The sequence below is a fragment of the Brachyistius frenatus genome, unplaced genomic scaffold, assembly GCF_029030835.1.
Source record: "Brachyistius frenatus isolate BFR_SWC_R1_liver_20210118 unplaced genomic scaffold, ASM2903083v1 Contig_289, whole genome shotgun sequence".
Taxonomy (NCBI): Eukaryota; Metazoa; Chordata; class Actinopteri; family Embiotocidae; genus Brachyistius; species Brachyistius frenatus.
Window position 1 is genome coordinate 1,530 of NW_027210888.1, and position 23,543 is coordinate 25,072.

Here is a 23,543-nt window from a genome sequence, read left to right on the forward strand (position 1 = left end):
GGAGCCTCCTGGAGCCTCCTGGAGCCTCCTCGAGCCTCCTGGAGCCTCCTGGAGCCTCCTGGATCAGGACTGAACGAGCTGTTGAAGACATCTTTTATCCTCTTTTACCGCGAAGTGAGTCGAAACAACGAAACCTGAAGAACAGACATCTTTTAATTCAGCGGAGCTCCGTTTGTCTTCTGTGTAACTTCTCCCTGTTAACTTCTTATCTCCCAGCCCAATTAATGCAGTTCTCTGTTCTTCACACTCTGTTTGTTGTCAGTTTTTTGAGGAGTAACCTTTGGTTTTGTGTTTCCAGGTCACTTGACATCCTCCTTGTTGAATTCTGTTTGGTGCAGCCAGTGCACACAGGAAGAGGAACATGCAGTGCACTCCTCAGCCAAAGGTCTACCAGGAGGGCTGCAAAGGCCAGCGCTGCTCTGACAGTGGATACTCGGGTTTGTTCCAGAGCCTCACCGGAGCTGATTCCTGTCCATCGTTGTCTCCTGTAGAATTCAATGAAACGCCTAAAGAGAACCTCCGGCTTTCTGTCACGCCGAAAGACGGGACCGGAGAACCAGTCCGATTTGTGGGTAAAGACTCCGGCAGGGTACTGCATCCATCAGCTGTTAGCTGGTGTGAAACTCCTAAAGTATACAAAAGAGATGCCTCGTTGCGACACAGACTTTTAATGTGCAAACCTGCAAACGGTGTCAAAAATGAAAACACAAGGTCGCCATGCACCAGAAGGATGGAGAACTCTGTTGGGTCCGATCACTGGCTCAGTGCGTCGTTCGACTCTCTGGACATTAAGACTTTGGGACCGGCTGCTTTAAAACTGGACCAGGATCTGCCTCCGTGTGGCAGGAAGCGTCGTTTCCTCTTCGCGCAGGTGAGGACGTCCACTCTGGAAGACGGGAAACTCAACTCGAGCCTGTGTTCCAGTTTTGAGAGAGAGGTTTCACTCACAGAAGGAGATTTCAGGGGGAGTGTTTCTGCCTCTGATGAACTTAATGGCTTTAGAGACTTCCTGCCTGTCTCATTTAAGGAAAGCTGTCAATCACCAGTCAGTATTGGTGAAACCAATAACCTGTTTGACAGCTCGAGCATCTTGTCCACGCCGTCATCCACACATTCACCCAAATACATCAGGTATGTGTTCATTGACATTTCTTTATTTTGTTGTAAATTCATAATGAGAAGCAACGACTCAGAAAACACATCTTTATTAACCCCTTTCTAACCTGGACCAGGTCTCTGTGTGAGGACAGTGGTTTCAGTTCCTTGAGCCTTGATAAGTCCCAGGACTCCTCCGTGGACCATGACGGCTCCTTCCAGGAGCTGCTGCTGTCTGCCTCCCGAGGAAACGGGGAAACCCCAAATCTGGCCGAGACAAGGCGGCGCTCCCGTGTGCAGCGTCAACACAGACTTTCTACACTTAAAGAAGGTGGATCTCAGTCTGAGGAAGATCCAGCGGACAGAAAGCATCAGCAGCATCATCATCATCATCATCATCATCCTCATCCTCCTTCTTCTCAGTTCCCCAGCCTGTCTAAAGAGGAGGTGTTTGCTGATGCTGACACCCCTTCCAGCATCCTGTCTCTTAAATGTGGTATTAGCACCATCTCTGATGGTTTGGCATCTGCAAAACAAGACTATACCACCCCGCTAAGAACCACCACAACCCAGCCAGAAAACATCACTGCTGGTTGGACGGATCTCACTCCTCTCAGGACGACCCCAGTCGATCTCTCTCTGACTCCAGCGTTGCAGCTGGTTCATGCGATGTGCCAGCACAAAGTCCAGATGTTTGCTGGCCAGAGTCCAAGTCTGAAGGAGCAGCTCAAGTCCACAGCAGCATTGGCCGAGACCCCGGTGACGTTCAGGACCACCATGCCGCTGGCAGGGCTGATCGGCAGGAAGATGGGTGTGGGGAAGGTGGACATCCTCACAGAGCTGAAGAAGAGGAACCTCAGGCACATCCTGGCTGTCATACTCAGCAGGCTGAACTCTGAGAGTGTGTACAGGTGAGGAATTCATGCCAACAGGTAAATCCTGTTTACTTTCATATCTCCTCTCGCACTCTCCTTAATTATCACAGGTTAAATTACTCATTCCCATTTTGTCATTCGTTAAAGTGATAATGACTGCAAATAAAAAATCTTAATGTTCTGAACTGTGTCCACAACTTTGACAGTAAACTATTGAAGTACAGTGGGTACGGAAAGTATTCAGACCCCTTTACATTTTCCACTCTTTGTTTCATTGCAGCCATTTGCTAAAATCAAAAAAGTTCATTTTATTTCTCATTAATGTACACTCAGCACCCCATCTTGACAGAAAAAAACAGAAATGTAGAAATTTGTGCAAATTCATTAAAAAAGAAAAACTGAAATATCACATGGTCATAAGTATTCAGACCCTTTGCTGTGACACTCATATTTAACTCACATGCTGTCCATTTCTTCTGATCCTCCTTGAGATGGTTCTACTCCTTCATTGGAGTCCAGCTGTGTTTAATTAAACTGATTGGACTTGATTAGGAAAGGCACACACCTGTCTATATAAGACCTTACAGCTCACAGTGCATGTCAGAGCAAATGAGAATCATGAGGTCGAAGGAACTGTCCAAGGAGCTCAGAGACAGAATTGTGGCAAGGCACAGATCTGGCCAAGGTTACAACATAATTTCTGCAGCACTCAAGGTTCCTAAGAGCACAGTGGCCTCCATAATCCTTAAATGGAAGAAGTTTGGGACGACCAGAACTCTTCCTAGACCTGGCCGTCCAGCCAAACTGAGCAATCGTGGGAGAAGAGCCTTGGTGAGAGAGGTAAAGAAGAACCCAAAGATCACTGTGGCTGAGCTCCAGAGATGCAGTAGGGAGATGGGAGAAAGTTCCACAAAGTCAACTATCACTGCAGCCCTCCACCAGTCGGGGCTTTATGGCAGAGTGGCCCGACGGAAGCCTCTCCTCAGTGCAAGACATATGAAAGCCCGCATAGAGTTTGCCAAAAAACACATGAAGGACTCCCAGACTATGAGAAATAAGATTCTCTGGTCTGATGAGACCAAGATTGAACTTTTTGGCGTTAATTCTAAGCGGTATGTGTGGAGAAAACCAGGCACTGCTCATCACCTGCCCAATACAATCCCAACAGTGAAACATGGCGGTGGCAGCATCATGCTATGGGGGTGTTTTTCAGCTGCAGGGACAGGACGACCGGTTGCAATTGAAGGAAAGATGAATGCGGCCAAGTACAGAGATATCCTGGAAGAAAACCTCTTCCAGAGTGCTCTGGACCTCAGACTGGGCCAAAGGTTCACCTTCCAACAAGACAATGACCCAAAGCACACAGCTAAAATAACAAAGGAGTGGCTTCGGAACAACTCTGTGACCATTCTTGACTGGCCCAGCCAGAGCCCTGACCTAAACCCAATGGAGCATCTCTGGAGAGACCTGAAAATGGCTGTCCACCAACGTTCACCATCCAACCTGACGGAACTGGAGAGGATCTGCAAGGAAGAATGGCAGAGGATCCCCAAATCCAGGTGTGAAAAGCTTGTTGCATCATTCCCAAGAAGACTCATGGCTGTACGAGCTCAAAAGGGTGCTTCTACTCAATACTGAGCAAAGGGTCTGAATACTTATGACCATGTGATATTTCAGTTTTTCTTTTTTAATAAATTTGCACAAATTTCTACATTTCTGTTTTTTTCTGTCAAGATGGGGTGCTGAGTGTACATTAATGAGAAATAAAATGAACTTTTTTGATTTTAGCAAATGGCTGCAATGAAACAAAGAGTGAAAAATTTAAAGGGGTCTGAATACTTTCCGTACCCACTGTATGTGTACATGATGTACAACCAATGCAATTTTCTAGTATTGAAGTGCAAAAAAATTCTATTTGTAAAAAAACCTGTTTTGCTCTTCCATTAAAAGAAGGTAGATAATCCCTGATCATTAATCAGGCTGGATGAAGAGTCGAGGCCAATGAGGGCTGAAAATATTAACGTCATGCATGCATTTGTTTGTTGTGGCAGGTGTGGGCAGGTGTGCAAAAGCTGGAATCACATCATCCAGCAAGATACGCGAGCTAGCTTAAGGAGAAGAAACCACCTGAGTGAAGTGGAGGCTGCTCTTGAGGTAAACAGGCCATATGGGTGCATGTGACTGATAACAGTGTGGTTCTTAAGAACAGCACTGTGGTGTCCGTTGAAGGAAAAAACATCGTCGCTATCATCGTCAAAAAAAAGTCCCAGTTCATGGAGACTGTTATTCCAGCAGCAGTTTTCTGTCTGGAGTCAACCAGCTGCATTTGAAGGACAGTATCTCTGTCATGCATCAGATCATGATGACCTTGAACTTTCTTCTGTTGTCTCAGCTCGGTGGTGCTGTGGTCCACGTCTCCGACGCAGAGACCAGAGTCTCTCTGCTGAAGAGGTCGGCCTTGAAAACGGTTCAGACCCAGTCCAGGTCCTCCAGCTACTGCACCCCCCAGTCAGGGAGCAGTTCTTCAAGCCGTTTACAGGACAGCTGCTCACATTCAGGCAGCAGCAGCAGCAAACGGGACAAATTTCTAGAAGTAAGTTATACATAAAAATAAATGTTCACATTTATGTTTAGTTGAAGGTGAAAACAGAAGAGGGAAGGTCGCATCAAACATTTACTGGAAGTCATTAAAAATAACTTTTTAATTCTTTTTCCCTCTCAGGTTGCCAAAACCCTGTTCAACGATGAGTGCCTCAGGCCGTGTCCTCGGTGTCAGCATCCTGCAAGGTGCCATTCGGTGAAAGGGGAGGGTGTCTGCAGCAGAGCTGACTGCAGCTTCAAGTTTTGCACGTCGTGCCTGTGTGCTTTTCACGGCTCGAGAGAGTGCGGCAGTCAGTCTGCAGGCCGTCGCAAGAAAGACATACTTCTTCCAGGAAGCGCTCAAAGCAAGAGGAACGTCCGGAGACTCTGAGCCGAAGTGCACTCGTCCTGGTTGCAATGCCAAAGTCACTTTAGTTTTTAATTTGTCTGCCAAATGGTGAAGATGAAGCCGAGCAGCAAGGAAACCAGTACATGAGCATCATCTGTACTCTTTAGTGTGTCTATGTAATTATTTTTCACCCCTTTTTTTTTTTCAACACAATTCTTAGATGTATATTTTTAATTATGCTCGTGAAGGACGTCTCCCCAGTAAACACTATGATGTAATTTTGCTGTTGATGCACTTTTCCATTCACATCGACTGTACAGTGTTTTTTTGGAATCTGAGATTTTCAAATTTTACCAACGTGTTTTCAGATTTGTTTTAAAATAAATTTGGAGAATTTTTTTTAACCTCTTTTTAAACATGTCTCATTTGTGATGATTTGTAATTTTCAGAAATTAATTGTTTTGTGTTTGTCGCCATCCAGTGGCATTATGTGTCAACTGCAACAACACTATTATATGCAAGAGATTTTGGATACCAACAGTGATATAAAACCTGTGAATAACTTAGAATAAAGTCATTTTGGGGCTTCAAAGCAGAAATACCGAACTGAACTGGTTTCTCTCTGGTCCTCTAGTTAAACTTTTACTGCCCCCTGTGTTTTGAAAAAGAGTCCACTTCCATGGCAACCTGGAGTGTCTGTAATGAGACTGCCTGGCTTGACTTTCAGGGCAGTCAGTTGGAAAGTAGCGTACACACACCAGAACAATGTGTGGAGTGATTTCTACAGGTAAGATCGAACACTTTGTAAAACTTCTCATTTACTTTTTCTGGGATTTTTGGAACTGATGGTTGTTTAGTAACTTAAGTTTTTCTTTCCGTGTCCAGAGTTTCCCCAACTTACTGCTGGCAATTTTGTGAGTACAAGTTGTGTCAGACGTTTTATACATTGCCTCTTCCTGGTTCGATGATTTCATGTTCATGTCCACAGGAGAGCTCACTGGCCTCTGATGATGTGTTGGCTCACTTCTTCAATGATTTCTTAAGTCTGCCGGTAATGTAGTCCTGACATGCAGCTGCAGCATATTGACAAAACGCTCGTACCCTTCTTATACCCTCAAATCTTGTCTCAGTCTTTCCCAGAGGATTTGCTGTACAACCAGCAGACGGGGCTGTTTGAGGTGGTGAGTGATGCCGCTGAGTTCGTCTCCAGAAGAATCAGATCGGTCCTTTGCACCAGCAGGTCACAGCTCCTGACCGGTGACCCCCCTCAGCTGGCCAGAGCCCCCCCACTGGACAATCACTACGCTGTCTGTGTGAGTTGGAAATCATTGGTTTGTTTTTTGGAGATGAGTTGAAATCTGTATCTTCAGAGGGTTGATGTGAGGACCGTCTCCCTGACCTCTGCAGTGCCTGGACAGAGAACAAGGAAGTCAGTGGGTCAAAAGAGAAAGACTGCCCTTCTTCCTTCAAAGTGATTGCTACTATGAATACAGGTACGATGATCTGTTTTTCTTTCAACGACTCCACACTCAAAACGTATTTTAACCAGCTGTAATGGAGGTTAAATACATGTTTCAGAAGACCTTGCTTTCCTTTCTGCTTATTCTGGCTTCACTGTCATCACTTTCACTCTCCTACAACCAACCTGCTCAATGGACTTCATTTTGTAACATTAATCAACCAGGTCGACTCTATCATCGAGTATACACCCTAAAAACTTATTATAAATATTCATATATCAATATAAATAAATATGATTTTGGTATGCAAACATAAATATTTTAAATATTAGAATATAAATATTAATATACAAACATATATAAATATATATGTATATTGGGTTGGAGACGTGACTCATCACTTTTGCAGTCCGCCATTTTAATGTCAAGTTCAAACCAAACAGTACTTCGAGCCACTTTGCCAGAGCACATGAAAGGAAAAGGTAAGTCAATAAAACTGCAATAAGAATAATAAAATCAAGAATTTCTCAGCTCTTTTTTTCCTCCCTTTTAACACCGCTTTACTACGTTTTGTACAAGCGGTTAGCATACTTTGTGGGATATCGGAGAGATGGACATTATAATGTCATAAGTGCAGTAGTATCTTGTGTTTATTGTTTAGCTTTTAAGAGTTGTACTTGTATTACTTCCTCCTGTGTTCAGTCTAATTCCTGGTGGACCTGCTGAGCCTGAGGGCCTCATCCCCACACAGATCACATGACTGACTGACCCACAGATCACATGACTGACTCTGCAGCCTCCACATTGAAGCCATGATGCAGAAATAACCGTTTTTTAATTCCATTTATTGAAAAAGGTGCTCGTGTGTTCTGCATCCGCTTCCTCTGACCTTTTTCAGACTTGCCGAGCTCTTGCTTCAGTGGGGCCCACATTTCTGTGTCCACAGGAGGAAAAGCAGTTTGTGTCAAAGCACCCCGTCAGGCCCAGGACTGGAGGTCCGGACATGTTCCCGTTCTCAGGAGAACTCTTCAGCACAACAAGGTGCCCGTGAATTGTCAACCTGTACATTTATGTGTCCAGTCAACTTCCGTCTGATTTTATTTGGTCTCTTTCTGTCAAACATGACCTCCATTACGTGTCCACCCTCTGGCCAGAGTGAACATCACACAAAGCAGAGACTCATGCAGATGTTACTCCAGCTGTTCTGAGCGAGAGAACCCATGTACCTTATCCTCTCTGACCTCATCAGGTTTCTCCTCCTCCCACCTTCAATGTGAGGAAGCTGTGGATCTCCAGAGCTCACAAGAGCAACGAGACGCCGCGTCCAGCCGCCGTGTGTCTCCTCCAGTTGAGCAGCAGCTGGACTACCTGGCCGCCGGAGTGGTTCAACAGGTGCTCAGAGACGCCGTGAACGTGATGGATGGTCGGAGCCAGTCAGACTCTTCTGGGTGTTTCAGCCAGTCGGGAGACGGGACAGATCGCAAGAGTGCAGACACATCCTGTGAATGTAAAGTTTGGAGTTCAGCGGAGGACGGAGAAGGATCGGAGGGGAAGAAAGAGAAAGTTCAAGATGCCAAGAGAGAGAGTGAATGGGAAGGAAAGACAGACTGTGATGAGAAGAACAGGGATGAAGGGAGCAGAGGCACACACCACAAAAATGGCCTTAATATTTGTTGCCATGGTACCTGTTGCCATGGCATCAGGTCGGGCCTGGATGAGTTCAAGGAGTTTTTGCGAGGAACGCAGGGAGAGAAGCTTCTTAATTTCTGGATGGATATAGAAAGACTGAAAGCAACGCAGCGAAAGAGCAGGTAAACATTACAACACCTCCTGTTTTCTGTCATTTTAGAGGATAATAATAAAAAAAGTTCCTCGTGTTTCATAGTCATGACTTCATCCAAAATTCACCAGTACAAAGCTTATTTATTAGATGTAATGAACACACACCTATCATATGTGATGTGGGATTGGTACCAGGTGTTTGGCGCTGATGAGGAGCTCGTACCTGTGGAGCAGCAGTCACAGACGTCTGAACCTGGAGCTGCTCTCCACACTGGGACTGACTACCTCCCCCTGCTGGACAGATCAGAAACTGCGCTCAGTTCAGCCCTACATCACTGAGTCTCTGCTCTACTACTGGTGAGATTCACTGTCCTTTGTTCTTTGTCTTAATGCCAGTGATAGAGGCTGTGTTTGTGTGTACACGGTCTTCCTACATATTACTAACTCCTATAATCCTTTCTATTTTCTTAAGCTTGTGTTTGTACACTACATATGCTGGATATATGATGTCTTGTAATTTTGCCTATTCCTAAATCTTCTTTGAATAAATGTTGTTAATGCTTCCTCTCTTGTCCCTACAGGGCTCCTCGGTTTTGGACATCCCGGCGTGTTCAGGCAGACCGGAGCGACTCCCCTCCAGAGAGGTGTTGCAGCTCAGCAGGCATGCAGCCCGGCCACGGCTCCATCACTCTGCCTCTCTTGCGCCCTGACACCTGCTCGCCCTCCTATACTGTCCATACACAGGTATGAGCACTGGGATATGATACATGTGGGTGCATAGAAGTTTTTAGGAGGGAAATGAAGGAAAAGGTGAAGCAAAAATACAGAAACTTGCAGGAAAAAAAAGTGGGATTTAATACATATATCTGTCTTACTTTGTGGTCGGTGTGTTTCCTTGGGCACTGGGGCTTCATGACGGACATGATTTATTTCCTCTTGTGACTAAGTAGACCACCTCGGAAAAATTATCTCTGTATTATGCAATTATGAAATCATTTGTTGCAGCCCAGTTTTAAGGTTCTGATAAATAAATGTTTGTATTAAAAGCTTTATCATCTGTGTTGTTGGTACTTCATCAGCTGTTGTCGAGCAGAGGTCAGTCGCTGTACAGCAGGAGAACGGAGAGGATGTTACAGGCTCTCTGTGTGGACCTCCGTGCCGGCTTATACTTCACACACTTCTGTGAACAATCTGGAAACCAGGTACAAACAGCTGCTGGTGGTTGATGTGTTAAATTGTGCAATAAATTTCACATTTATTCTGCACAGTTCATCACATTAAACTATAACTGTTATAAATCCAAATTAGTGGATTACAATACATTCAAATATCAAATATCATTATATGTGTTTAAGTATGATTTTTACTGCAGTGGAGAAATAACACAGCTAAAGCAGTTTTATGTGATGTGAGCGACTTTGTTTTTTCTGTCAGCTGTGGGTGAACGCAGTTTACTTCTGGGCCGACCTGCAGCAGTATCACGAGCTGTTCCACCAGGACGGACCGGATCCATACAGAGTGCAGAGGGAGGCGCAGGTCAGCACCAACACAGACAGCTGCACTCCACCACCTCTCACACCGGAGGTACAGAGATGACCTCCGGTAACATTAGCTCCAACTCTGTCGAGGAAAGTCACTGAAATAAGCAGCAAAGCAACAAAATCTGAAAACACTATTTTTACAAATAAATTAAATGCATAATGTTTTTGTTAAAAACATGATTCAGTATGTTCGATGGCAATAGTTTGTTTTTGCTGTTTCAAACTGAGACTGAGTTGCTGAGATTTAAATCTTTAAATTGATTAAACCTTTGATTCAGGCGAGTTCAGCAGATGAGTTTCTGGTATCTTATTGATTTTGTCTGTATTTCCTCTTCTAATACTTTTATCTTCTTTTGGCTTTTCTGCCAAAGCCAGCTGTGCAACATGAAACTAATTTAAAGTGGTATAAAATAGGTACATTTGCGTGGCTCAGTTTTTCTGTGGAACAAATAAGTTACAGCTAATTTAAAACATAAATGAAGATGAAGATGAAGAGGAAAACAATACCCAGAGAGATAAAGAGGCCTACTTTGAAAGGTTGCCAGGACAACTCACCAATCACAATAAATTAAAGTTGCAGAGAACAAACGCCTTAAAATGTATGAAGAACACCCAGTAATCAAATATAAAGTCATCAAACAGTGATGACAGTGATTGTATAGAACATTTTCTGTTCCCCTCCCATTCTCCTCTTCACCCCCCCACACAAGTGGAGAGAGTTAAACTCCCATAAAAACAAGTGACTCAGACCCCCCCAGCTTTGCGCCAGTCCAATCACCCAGAACCACCCTGCCTGACTACAGCTGGACCGGGCGGCACCGCAGAGCGGGCCGGTCCAGAATACTTCACGGTGAAACCTATTTTCCTTCAGTTAACCTTTAGTTCACCAGAGGAACGACATTTAGACGATCTTTCCGTTGAGCTGCGGCCAACAGGGTTAAATAAGTGACGTTTATGTGGTGTGATGAGAGATAGTGAATATTGTGGATGAAAGTGGTGATGATGAAAGTGATGGCGGTTGTGAGGAGAAATGTTTCTGAAGTGAAGACATTTTTATGACTCCTCTCCTCTCCTCTCCTCTCCTCTCCTCTCCTCTCCTCTCCTCTCCTCTCCTCTCCTCTCCTCTCCTCTCCTCTCCTCTCCTCTCCTCTCCTCTCCTCTCCTCTCCTCCCTCCTCCAGCTCCTTTACTCCACATATCTCTTCAGTTGTGGCGGGAGGAGCATCGGTGTAAATGAGGAGATGAGGAGGGAGGTGTATGACAAACTGATGCCTGCCGTTGAGGAGCTGTTTGATGGAGTGAAGGAGCACACACTGAGCCTCCTGCTGGAGGCGTGGACGCTGTTGGTCAACAGGGACCACGAGTCCTTCCAGCAGGTAACGGCTGAAATGGTTTCCTTTAATACGTCTCAGACCTGATTCAGAGTTTGTCCTTCAAGTGGACGGAAATCAAGAAATATCTTCTAATGTTTATCTTGGTGTATTTATACATATTTCAAGATTATGAGATCAAACTGATTGTGTGGTTGTGGGTTGGGGAAATGGTTACAACTTCTGATTATTTTCATTATTCATTACTTTTTTGGTCTATCAAACATCAGAAAAGTAAGTTGCTCATCACAAAATCCTGATTAATATTAGGTTTTAATAAAATGAAAGGTTAACATTTGACAACCTGTAAGTTGTTTGGTACTTCTGACCATTGACTTAAAAGATGAATCAGTTCTCAGTGTGCGTGTGCATGTGTGTGCGTGTGTGTCTCCAGGTGTGTGTGCAGCAGGAGGTGCGCTCCATCAACAGCGAGGAGTTCAGGGAACTGCAGAGTCTGTACGAGGAGTCAGAGCAGCAACTGCCACAGGTCAGCCAGCATCCAGCAGCTCCAACGTTTCTAAAGCTCTGGTGCTCGGTTGATGGCTAGTAAACACTGACAGCATGAAACAGCTATGTAAACAATCATGTGAAAATGACCTCTTACCACTATTTATGTATTGCTTAGTAACAATTCTGATTATCTACTGTTTCAGGAGTGTTGGACTTGGCACTAACGTCCCATTTACAGTGGTGTCATAGAGAAGAAATGATCCATGTGGCTCTGTGCTTTACACTGATGTGATGTGGAAAACCCCTGAAGTTTTGTCACCATCCTGATTTCTGTCTTTGCTGCCTCCTCCTCTTCTGTTTGCCTTTCCTCCGCTTCCTGCTGCATCTCTGACAGGTGCTGTTTCCTTCCTCCGCTACACCTCCCTTCTCAAAGGGGCCCCATGCATCCGACTCCTGGTCCACTGTGCCTCCAAATTACCACGGTTACCGTTTAGGATCCTTGCTCCGTCACCGTCATGAGATCGGCCACTTCATGTGTTTCCTACAGAGGCGGGAGGCCAGGTAGCCGCGGCAACACACCGCTCTGCTTACAATGCTATGGACGCTATGTGAAATCAACACGGTTGTTCTGAACACGTATGTTTCTGTCCAGTGTCCATCTGTCCTGCTGGCTGGATCTGGAGCAGTACAGGAGGACTCCTCAGAAGGACGAGGCTGTCAGACGGGAGAGGTCGGCTCACATCGCCGCCAAATACCTCAACAGGAAGTACTTCTTCGGCCCGGACAGCCCCGCCACAACAGAACAGCAGAATGATGTATGTCTCAGTCATATAGACGGAAACTGATATTGAATTATTGTCAACTTCCTGGGAAAGCATGACACAAGCCGGTGGGAGACAACAGCTGTCCATGACATGGCAATTCAGAGACGGGATTTGAGATCCAGCTGAGGCTCAACATCCAGATTTGATAAGCAGAGGCTGCAGCAGCTCTCAGTCATCCTGCAGACAGCTCTGACAGCAGGGTGTGTGTGTGTGTGTGTGTGTGTGTGTGTGTGTGTGTGTGTGTTGTCATTATATGAATTATTAATGTGTTCATATGATTGAAGCGTTCAGCCTTTCCTCAGGACTTTCAGCAGACTTTCAGTCCTTTGTCTTTGACTTGTCTTTTCTCAGATACATTGAACACAGTCAACTTCACTTCTTACTCAATAACTATCTACGCTGCATCCATTCATTCACATTGATAAGTATTGAAACCATCTGTTTCATGCATTTATTTTTTTATTGTAACTAACTAATCCGATAATCCAATAATCCCAACTGTTTAAACATGACTATTATTACTAACTTTCTATTGGCCATTTTATTCTTTACTTTTAGCTATTCCAACCATTTATAAATTAGTTTTAGGGAACTGTTTGGACTTTTCTGCTAGTTTGCTAACTGGCATTCAAAAACTAATTCTGTAAGTAATGTTTTTTAAAATGAACTAAATTGCTTTACAGTTTTTTCTGTGACAAGTCAAGTCATGGTTCGGAGCTGTGGTCGGAGCTCTGGTCGGAGCTGTGGTCGGAGCTCTGGTCGGAGCTCTGGTCGGAGCTCTGGTCGGAGCTGTGGTCGGAGCTCTGGTCGGAGCTGTGGTCGGAGCTGTGGTCGGAGCTGTGGTCGGAGCTGTGGTCGGAGCTCTGGTCGGAGCTGTGGTCGGAGCTGTGGTCGGAGCTCTGGTCGGAGCTGTGGTCGGAGCTCTGGTCGGAGCTCTGGTCGGAGCTGTGGTCGGAGCTGTGGTCGGAGCTCTGGTCGGAGCTGTGGTCGGAGCTCTGGTCGGAGCTCTGGTCGGAGCTGTGGTCGGAGTGGTCGGAGCTCTGGTCGGAGCTGTGGTCGGAGCTCTGGTCGGAGCTGTGGTCGGAGCTGTGGTCGGAGCTGTGGTCGGAGCTCTGGTCGGAGCTCTGGTCGGAGCTGTGGTCGGAGCTCTGGTCGGAGCTCTGGTCGGAGCTCTGGTCGGAGCTGTGGTCGGAGCTGTGGTCGGAGCTGTGGTCGGAGCTCTGGTCGGAGCTGTGGTCGGAGCTCTGGTCGGAGCTCTGGTCGGAGCTGTGGTCGGAGCTCTGGTCGGAGCTGTGGTCGGAGCTCTGGTCGGAGCTGTGGTCGGAGCTGTGGTCGGAGCTGTGGTCGGAGCTCTGGTCGGAGCTGTGGTCGGAGCTCTGGTCGGAGCTGTGGTCGGAGCTGTGGTCGGAGCTGTGGTCGGAGCTCTGGTCGGAGCTGTGGTCGGAGCTCTGGTCGGAGCTGTGGTCGGAGCTGTGGTCGGAGCTCTGGTCGGAGCTGTGGTCGGAGCTCTGGTCGGAGCTCTGGTCGGAGCTCTGGTCGGAGCTGTGGTCGGAGCTGTGGTCGGAGCTGTGGTCGGAGCTGTGGTCGGAGCTGTGGTCGGAGCTGTGGTCGGAGCTGTGGTCGGAGCTCTGGTCGGAGCTGTGGTCGGAGCTCTGGTCGGAGCTCTGGTCGGAGCTCTGGTCGGAGCTGTGGTCGGAGCTGTGGTCGGAGCTCTGGTCGGAGCTCTGGTCGGAGCTGTGGTCGGAGCTCTGGTCGGAGCTGTGGTCGGAGCTGTGGTCGGAGCTCTGGTCGGAGCTGTGGTCGGAGCTGTGGTCGGAGCTGTGGTCGGAGCTGGTGGTCGGAGCTGTGGTCGGAGCTGTGGTCGGAGCTGTGGTCGGAGCTGTGGTCGGAGCTGTGGTCGGAGCTGTGGTCGGAGCTCTGGTCGGAGCTGTGGTCGGAGCTGTGGTCGGAGCTGTGGTCGGAGCTGTGGTCGGAGCTGTGGTCGGAGCTGTGGTCGGAGCTCTGGTCGGAGCTCTGGTCGGAGCTCTGGTCGGAGCTCTGGTCGGAGCTGTGGTCGGAGCTGTGGTCGGAGCTCTGGTCGGAGCTCTGGTCGGAGCTGTGGTCGGAGCTGTGGTCGGAGCTCTGGTCGGAGCTGTGGTCGGAGCTGTGGTCGGAGCTCTGGTCGGAGCTGTGGTCGGAGCTCTGGTCGGAGCTGTGTGGTCGGAGCTGTGGTCGGAGCTGTGGTCGGAGCTCTGGTCGGAGCTCTGGTCGGAGCTGTGGTCGGAGCTCTGGTCGGAGCTGTGGTCGGAGCTCTGGTCGGAGCTGTGGTCGGAGCTCTGGTCGGAGCTGTGGTCGGAGCTCTGGTCGGAGCTGTGGTCGGAGCTGTGGTCGGAGCTGTGGTCGGAGCTGTGGTCGGAGCTGTGGTCGGAGCTCTGGTCGGAGCTCTGGTCGGAGCTGTGGTCGGAGCTCTGGTCGGAGCTGTGGTCGGAGCTCTGGTCGGAGCTCTGGTCGGAGCTGTGGTCGGAGCTGTGGTCGGAGCTGTGGTTGGATTCTTAGTTCACTCACTGTACTTATTGACATGAATTCAACTGTGGTGTGAGATCTTGGGTCATTTGTCATCCTCATCTCATAAATACCATCAAAATAATGATTATAACTGAGCCTTTGAATTACAATGCCAGTTCCAGTGCTTCTAAGTGTGGAGGACTCGGCCTGGCTGCGTTGGTTCTGGTCTGCGTGAGTGATGTAGAGAGTCTGACAGCTTTACTGCTCTGGTCCTTCACTCCTTCAGTCACTCCGTCTTCCAGCACAGATTGGCTTCTTTTCATCTGCTGAGTCCTGCTGCAGTCCAACTGGTTCTCATTCTGAAGCCTGTGTGTGTGTGTGTGTGTGTGTGTGTGTGTGTGTGTGTGTGTGTGTGTGTGTGTGTGTGTGTGTGTGTGTGTGTGTGTGTGTGTGTGTGTGTGTGTGTGTCTGTGTGTGTGTCTGTGTGTGTGTGTGTGTGTGTGTGTGTGTGTGTGTGTGTGTGTCTCTGTGTGTGTGTCTCTGTCTGTGTGTCTCTGTGTGTGTGTCTCTGTGTGTGTGTGTGTGTGTGTGTGTGTGTGTGTGTGTGTGTGTGTGTGTGTGTGTGTGTGTGTGTGTGTGTGTGTGTGTGTGTATGTATGTGTGTGTGTGTAGATACTGCATTTGGCAGGTGGACTGGAGCGTCTGAAATCAGAGTGTCTCTCTAACGCCGTTGCCGTGGAGATGGAGGACATCACCCGGCGTCACATTGAGAAAACATGGCTGCCTGAGTTTCTGTCCACAGCCGAGTTCACCGAGCGACACAAACACCAACCAGAGGTGAGATCTTATCGATACACCAGATCAACGAATAAATAAATACAGAATAAATACATCAAATCTAAATTAGACAACTTTAAATTATTTTAATTGCTTCTTGAGTTCCCTGTATAGACAGGAAGTCTCCCTCATCACTGATTGATTGATCCTCCCTCATCACTGATTGATTGATCCTCCCTCATCACTGATTGGTTGATCCTCCCTCATCACTGATTGATTGATCCTCCCTCATCACTGATTGATTGATCCTCCCTCATCACTGATTGGTTGATCCTCCCTCATCACTGATTGGTTGATCCTCCCTCATCACTGATTGATTGATCCTCCCTCATCACTGATTGATTGATCCTCCCTCATCACTGATTGGTTGATCCTCCCTCATCACTGATTGATTGATCCTCAGTGATCACTGATTGATTGATCCTCCCTCATCACTGATTGATTGATCCTCCCTCATCACTGATTGATTGATCCTCCCTCATCACTGATTGGTTGATCCTCCCTCATCACTGATTGATTGATCCTTAGTGATCACTGATTGATTGATCCTCCCTCATCACTGATTGATTGATCCTCCCTCATCACTGATTGATTGACCCTCAGTGATCACTGATTGATTGATCCTCCCTCATCACTGATTGATTGATCCTCCCTCATCACTGATTGATTGATCCTCCCTCATCACTGATTGATTGACCCTCAGTGATCACTGATTGATTGATCCTCCCTCATCACTGATTGATTGATCCTCCCTCATCACTGATTGATTGACCCTCAGTGATCACTGATTGATTGATCCTCCCTCATCACTGATTGATTGATCCTCCCTCATCACTGATTGATTGATCCGTCCTCATCACTGATTGATTGATCCTCCCTCATCACTGATTGATTGATCCTCCCTCATCACTGATTGATTGATCCTCAGTGTTCACTGATTGATTGATCCTCCCTCATCACTGATTGATTGATCCGTCCTCATCACTGATTGATTGATCCTCAGTGATCACTGATTGATTGATCCTCCCTCATCACTGATTGATTGATCCTCCCTCATCACTGATTGATTGATCCTCAGTGATCACTGATTGATTGATCCTCCCTCATCACTGATTGATTGATCCTCCCTCATCACTGATTGATTGATCCGTCCTCATCACTGATTGATTGATCCTCCCTCATCACTGATTGATTGATCCTCAGTGATCACTGATTGATTGATCCTCCCTCATCACTGATTGATTGATCCTCAGTGATCACTGATTGATTGATCCTCCCTCATCACTGATTGATTGATCCTCAGTGATCACTGATTGATTGATCCTCCCTCATCACTGATTGATTGATCCTCCCTCATCACTGATTGATTGATCCGTCCTCATCACTGATTGATTGATCCTCCCTCATCACTGATTGATTGATCCTCCCTCATCACTGATTGATTGATTCTCCCTCATCACTGATTGATTGATCCTCCCTCATCACTGATTGATTGATCCGTCCTCATCACTGATTGATTGATCCTCCCTCATCACTGATTGATTGATCCGCCCTCATCACTGATTGATTGATCCTCCCTCATCACTGATTGATTGATCCTCCCTCATCACTGATTGATTGATCCTCAGTGATCACTGATTGATTGATCCTCCCTCATCACTGATTGATTGATCCTCCCTCATCACTGATTGATTGATCCGTCCTCATCACTGATTGATTGATCCGCCCTCATCACTGATTGATTGATCCGTCCTCATCACTGATTGATTGATCCTCAGTGATCACTGATTGATTGATCCTCCCTCATCACTGATTGATTGATTGATCCGTCCTCATCACTGATTGATTGATCCTCAGTGATCACTGATTGATTGATCCTCCCTCATCACTGATTGATTGATCCTCCCTCATCACTGATTGATTGATTGATCCGCCCTCATCACTGATTGATTGATCCTCCCTCATCACTGATTGATTGATTGATTCTCCCTCATCACTGATTGATTGATCCTCCCTCATCACTGATTGACTGCGTTTAGCTTCAAGCTACATCATCTGGTTACAGCCTCAGAGCTGCCAGCGTGACTCTGAGGTGAATTCAAACTCTGAAACATGGGTGTATATCTGGTAAATACAACATACTTTACTGCTGCACTCTTCTTCTCATCAGCTGTTTCAGGTTTCTGTTGTTTTCACACCTCCAATGATCACAGCAGACTGATGACGGCAGCGAGGCCTCAGCCTTCCTTCACCTGACACACACCTGCTTACTGAGCACGACAGGTCACATGGTGTTGGTTGGAATTGAAATGCAGATATTAATTGTTAGATTGGACTCTTATATAATTACATATCATCCAAAATGTGGAAGATATTGAACTTGTTTAAGCTAGCTGTGTTTGGAGGCCTTGATGAGCAGCATTCTTTCAGAAACCACTAAACGCTGTCGCTGCCTGTCTCTCTCAGGTTGCCTCATCAGGTGGAAACACAAACCGCAGATTGTGCTGCTCTGCCTCATTATGTTATCAAGTTTACTGTGTTTGGTCACAAGGATCCTCTCATTAAGTAATGAGACGTAGATGTAGTTTAACGTTACACTGCGGAGGAGGAGATGAGCGGAAGGCTGGACGGGATGGTGGAGAGGTTAGGAGGAGGACGGAGGAGGACGGAGGGAGACATCAGAGAGGGGTGGAGCTCTCCGAGACAAGAAGGGAGGAAATGAAGACAGAGGGAAGGTTAAAGGTGAAAAAGAGGAGAGAGCTTGAGTTCCTGGCAGTGAACAGAGCAGCAGAGTGCAGGGGGAGGGTGGAGAGGGTGGAGAGGGTGGAGAGGTGTTTAGTGTCTCCGTGAGTCCCGGTTCACTCCGGTTCTGACTTCTGACCTCTTTATGTGTGTTTCTGTGCGTGGTAGCCGCCAGCAGCAGACCGGCTCTCCCAGCACGTCTACCGTGGACGCAGGACGAGGACAGCAGCCTGGAAGGTAAGGACAGTCCCCCGGGGAGCAGGGACGTTTGCAATGGAGAGAAAGAAGGCATTTCCTGGCCTGAAAGCATGTGCGATTTAGTTCATGACTTGGCTTCAAGCTCTGGCTTTGTCAAGCACCATTTTGGCCTTGAGGTTAGTTTCCCCGAATTGGATCCAGGATCAATAAGATTAAAGCATCAGCATTACTAACCTTCCTTTAATAGTTGTTGGAGTGTTTTCCATACAGCTCTGTTCCCGTCCTCTCATCTCCGCTCCACAGATATAAAACATGAACGGGGTGATTACAGGAAGGAGCTTTCATACATGATTGTCTATCTTTACGATCATTATGTCATCATTGGCACATAAATCGTCGTCTCAGTGAAGTAGTATCATTATCTCAGTTTTCTGTGAGCTCCAAGCAGCATGTAGATCCTCACTGTATCTTTTACTGTTTGTTATAATATATTTAACCTGAGAGCGGTGTCCCTGCAGGCGAAGGACTCGTGGATGAGTTCCTCTACAGAGATCCTGCTGTTCAGACGAGTCCTGCTCAACCCCGTCACCTGCCAGCAGTTCCAGCACTTCGTGTACCTGAAGGGAGGCTTCCTGGAGAACGATGTGCGCTTCTGGCTGGAGGTGCAGCGCTACAAGGTAAAGATACGGAAGGGTGGATGAGCTGCTGGGTCACATGGTGCACGCACTTGGAAAAAGGTTTTATTTTGTTGTTTTGAGGCTGGTTACCGTGCTGTCTCTCATTCCTCCTGGAGAGCAGGACCTCTGTCATTCCCACAGTGATGAGGCCACCATCCAGCAAAAGATCTCCACCATCATCAGCTGCTTCGTCGACTCCTCCGTGCCGCCCGCGCTGCAGATAGACGTCCTTCCTCAACAGGCCAAGCACATCCTGGACCAACGCCACCAGCTGGGCCCCTACATCTTCAGAGAGGCTCAGGTACTCGGTGGGTGTCGACACGATTTTATAGTTCTTCTATGTGTGCTTCATATTCTTCTGTTCATGTAGATGTCCGTGTTCAGTGAATTACTGAGGTTTTGGCCTGAGTTTCAAGAGCTCAGCAGCAGCACCAAAGAGGAGCAACTCCTCCCTCTGCTGCAGGAGCAACGAGTCAAATACAGAGTCAGAGTACGGAGGCAGAGGAGGAGAGAGGAGGAGGAGCAGGAACATGAGAGGAGAGCCCAGGTGATGAAACAAAGAAACAGACTTACAATGGGAAACTGAGGAACAATTTTAATCAAATCCAACCTCTTATGAACAGGAAGCGCTGGAGAGACGAGAGCTCAGTTGGGAGGATGAGACAGACGATGATGATGATGATGATGATGATGAAACCGAAAAAGAGCAAGAGAGAAGAAGTGAAAAGCAGCAGTGGAGGACCCGGAGCAGAGCGCTGTTGACCTCCACTCAGACGGTGAGGAGCTCTTTTGTCCCTGATGAGGAAACAGGAAGATGTTCCAAACCAATGACATGATTCCCTTTGATGACTCATCAACATATGGAGAGATAAAGTGTGTTAAAGACCTCATCGGTCCGACCACAAACTACAGAGGAGAAACTCGCCCCTCTAATTCAATCACATTCATTTCACTCCATTTCTGGACATTTTCCCTTCAGCTGTCGTGGTCTTACTCCAAGTACATGGCAGCTCTGAAGAGAGAGGAGGTGCTGCTGAGGAGGCGGAGTCAGCTGGAAACCTCCACTACCTCAGGTACACACACACACACACACACACACACACACACACACACACACACACACACACACACACACAGACACACAAACATACACGCACACACACACACACACACACACACACACACACACACACACACAAACACACACACACACACACACACACACAAACATACACACACACACACAGACACACAAACATATACACACACACACACACACACACACACACACACACACACACACACACACACACAAACATATACACACACACACACGCACACAAACATACACACACACACACGCACACAAACATACACACACACACACACACGCACACACACACACACTTACACTCCTTCCTTCCTTCCCTCCCTCCCTCCTTCATTCCCTCCTTCCTTCCTTCCCTCCCTCATTCTCTCCTTCCTTCCTTCCTTCCTTCCTTCCTTCCTTCCCTCCCTACCTCTTTCTCGTTCCTTCCCTCCCTCTCTTCCTCCTTCCCTCCTCCCTCCCTCGTTCTCTCCTTCCTTCCTTTCTTACCTCCTTCCTTCCTTCCTTCCCTCCCTACCTCTTTCTCGTTCCTTCCCTCCCTCTCTTCTTCCTTCCCTCCCTCCTTTCTTCCCTCCCTCCCTCCTTCCTTCCCTCCTCCCTCCCTCGTTCTCTCCTTCCTTCCTTTCTTCCCTCCCTCCCTCCTCCCTCCCCCCTCCCTCCCTCCCAGGTCTCAGTGGAGGTCACACCCCCAGTGCCTCTGAAGACTCTCTGCTACTAGTCTGACTCTAGAACAATAACAATGAAAGGACACTCTTCCTTTCCCACGGTAAAATCCCAGCTATGTTTTCCGAGACTCTGATATAAACTGGCAGCCGGAGCCAAAGTCCTGTCAGACTGCCCCCCCCCCCCCCCCCCCACACACACACACACACATCCCTTCAAGTCAGAACTGTCTCAGGCAAAACAGACACTCCAGTCCGTCCATTAATTATCAATGTAGTGTGTAGGAGTGAGTTCCAGACCATAATGAATGAGGATACATGGAAATGAAGCATAGTGCAAATTGTGTTTTAATGGGAAGTATAGAAAAGAAATAGTGTTCGGAGCACAGATGGAGATCATCACTGATTTCTGCTCAACAGACAGAAGCCACGTGACCAGTGTGGAGATACACAGCAGTCCACACAGGTGTGCTGGGAGGTGTTTGAAACATACATATATGTGCTGTCTTGTAGCCATAAATAACCCTTATATATGTTCAGGGATGGTATAAGCAGACAGTCTCTGTTCTTCACGTCCAGACTCGTCCTCAGACTGCAGCGTCCAGTCAGCGAGCCGTAAGCAGAGCTACCGGCAGGCCTCCCACCGCTCCTCCAGGACGGACGGCACACAGCGGGACACGTATAACAGGAAGTAAACCGTTCAGTAGCACGATGGAGACGCAGGGAGGCACTACCGGACATGTTCATGTTTGGCTGTAGGTGTGTAAGAGCCTGCAACATGAAGTGAAACCAAAGTGTAAGAGCTGACTTCATGCATCACAACTCTGACGGACAGCGTTACAGGAGCTCAATGAGAAGTGAAAACTGATCTGTGGATGCTGAAGCGGACGTTTGTGTCTGCGTCCACATGACGGAGGAGACGATGTCCTGAGTGATAAACACCTACGTACGATCCATCGAGCTGAAGCTCACCAGAAGTAGTGTCGTGTTTCAGAGCAGGACTCGTTTGACTTGCATGAGAACAAAAGATCCAAAAACACGTCAGATCATTTCAACTAGTTTTTAAAATAATTAATATTCTATTAATATATTATGGATTTGTACATGAAAGGCATCAGACTGAACAGAGCTCAGTGGTACAACAATATAAAAGGCAACAACATGTGGGCATGATGAGGACTTGGCATCAACACGAGGTTAGAAAAGAACAGTGTTCCTGTTCAACAAGTATGTTACATCATCTATAAAACATTTTGGTTAACAGCTGGTAGCTCTAGTCTTTAACATGTATATAATATTGCACTTCACGTTGGCATGAGACTCCTTGTATGCAGAGCGTAAACACCCGGAGCTTGCTGGACAGATGTGAGGGGCTCCTGCACATTTCTATCTGGAGCTGTTACGGATGAGCCACAACTGTTGAGGCTGAAGGTGCTGCGACACTGAGCTGTCACGTGACAGTGACATAATAACAACAATAACAATAAAGCAGCATGTTGAGACCTCAAGTTGTGTAAGTTTGTGAATTTAACATTGGCGAGTTTTGGTTCCCACGTCTGTCGCTGGGCTCCACATTCGACGCTTGTGTCACAGCGTTGTCTGGACATGTTGCTGCCCGCGGAGCGCCGTACTCCGGCGGGTTGATGTCATGTGAGAGAGTCCGTCCACCAGCACGTCACCGGACTCAGAGGGAGGCTAGTCTCTACAAGTCAGGCTAGTCTCTACAAGTCAGGCTAGTCTCTACAAGGTCAGGCTAGTCTCTACAAGTCAGGCTAGTCTCTACAAGTCAGGCTAGTCTCTACAAGGTCAGGCTAGTCTCTACAAGTCAGGCTAGTCTCTACAAGTCAGGCTAGTCTCTACAAGGTCAGGCTAGTCTCTACAAGTCAGGCTAGTCTCTACAAGTCAGGCTAGTCTCTACAAGGTCAGGCTAGTCTCTACAAGTCAGGCTAGTCTCTACAAGTCAGGCTAGTCTCTACAAGGTCAGGCTAGTCTCTACAAGTCAGGCTAGTCTCTACAAGTCAGGCTAGTCTCTGCAAGGTCAGGCTAGTCTCTACAAATCAGGCTAGTCTCTACAAGGTCAGGCTAGTCTGTACAAGTCAGGCTAGTCTCTGCAAGGTCAGGCTAGTCTCTACAAGTCAGGCTAGTCTCTACAAGTCAGGCTAGTCTCTACAAGTCAGGCTAGTCTCTGCAAGGTCAGGCTAGTCTCTACAAATCAGGCTAGTCTCTACAAGTCAGGCTAGTCTCTACAAGGTCAGGCTAGTCTCTACAAGTCAGGCTAGTCTCTACAAGTCAGGCTAGTCTCTGCAAGGTCAGGCTAGTCTCTACAAATCAGGCTAGTCTCTACAAGGTCAGGCTAGTCTGTACAAGTCAGGCTAGTCTCTGCAAGGTCAGGCTAGTCTCTACAAGTCAGGCTAGTCTCTACAAGTCAGGCTAGTCTCTACAAGTCAGGCTAGTCTCTACAAGGTCAGGCTAGTCTCTATAAGGTCAGGCTTCAGAGAAGAACTGATGAG

The 23,543-nt window shown here is 47.3% G+C and overlaps 2 protein-coding genes across 2 annotated transcripts; both read left to right on the forward strand.

The window, feature by feature from the left end:
• Positions 1 to 361: 361 nt before the first annotated feature.
• Positions 362 to 4,941, forward strand: fbxo43 (F-box protein 43). Its single transcript, XM_069722387.1, has 5 exons — positions 362 to 1,131; positions 1,233 to 2,006; positions 4,022 to 4,124; positions 4,363 to 4,563; positions 4,693 to 4,941. Exons 1-5 carry the CDS (start codon positions 362 to 364, stop codon positions 4,939 to 4,941), a joined length of 2,097 nt encoding a protein of 698 aa, XP_069578488.1.
• Positions 4,942 to 5,599: 658 nt separating this feature from the next.
• Positions 5,600 to 22,736, forward strand: LOC138635077 (regulator of G-protein signaling 22). The gene is made up of 23 exons (XM_069722390.1): positions 5,600 to 5,686; positions 5,785 to 5,813; positions 5,888 to 5,950; positions 6,030 to 6,212; positions 6,307 to 6,392; positions 7,258 to 7,400; positions 7,609 to 8,170; positions 8,337 to 8,498; positions 8,723 to 8,885; positions 9,221 to 9,343; positions 9,576 to 9,725; positions 10,863 to 11,057; positions 11,446 to 11,538; positions 11,896 to 12,062; positions 12,154 to 12,316; positions 15,482 to 15,646; positions 18,557 to 18,625; positions 19,105 to 19,263; positions 19,385 to 19,564; positions 19,634 to 19,810; positions 19,887 to 20,039; positions 20,243 to 20,336; positions 21,613 to 22,736. Exons 1-23 carry the CDS (start codon positions 5,665 to 5,667, stop codon positions 21,726 to 21,728), a joined length of 3,417 nt encoding a protein of 1,138 aa, XP_069578491.1. The 5' UTR covers positions 5,600 to 5,664; the 3' UTR covers positions 21,729 to 22,736.
• Positions 22,737 to 23,543: the final 807 nt, after the last annotated feature.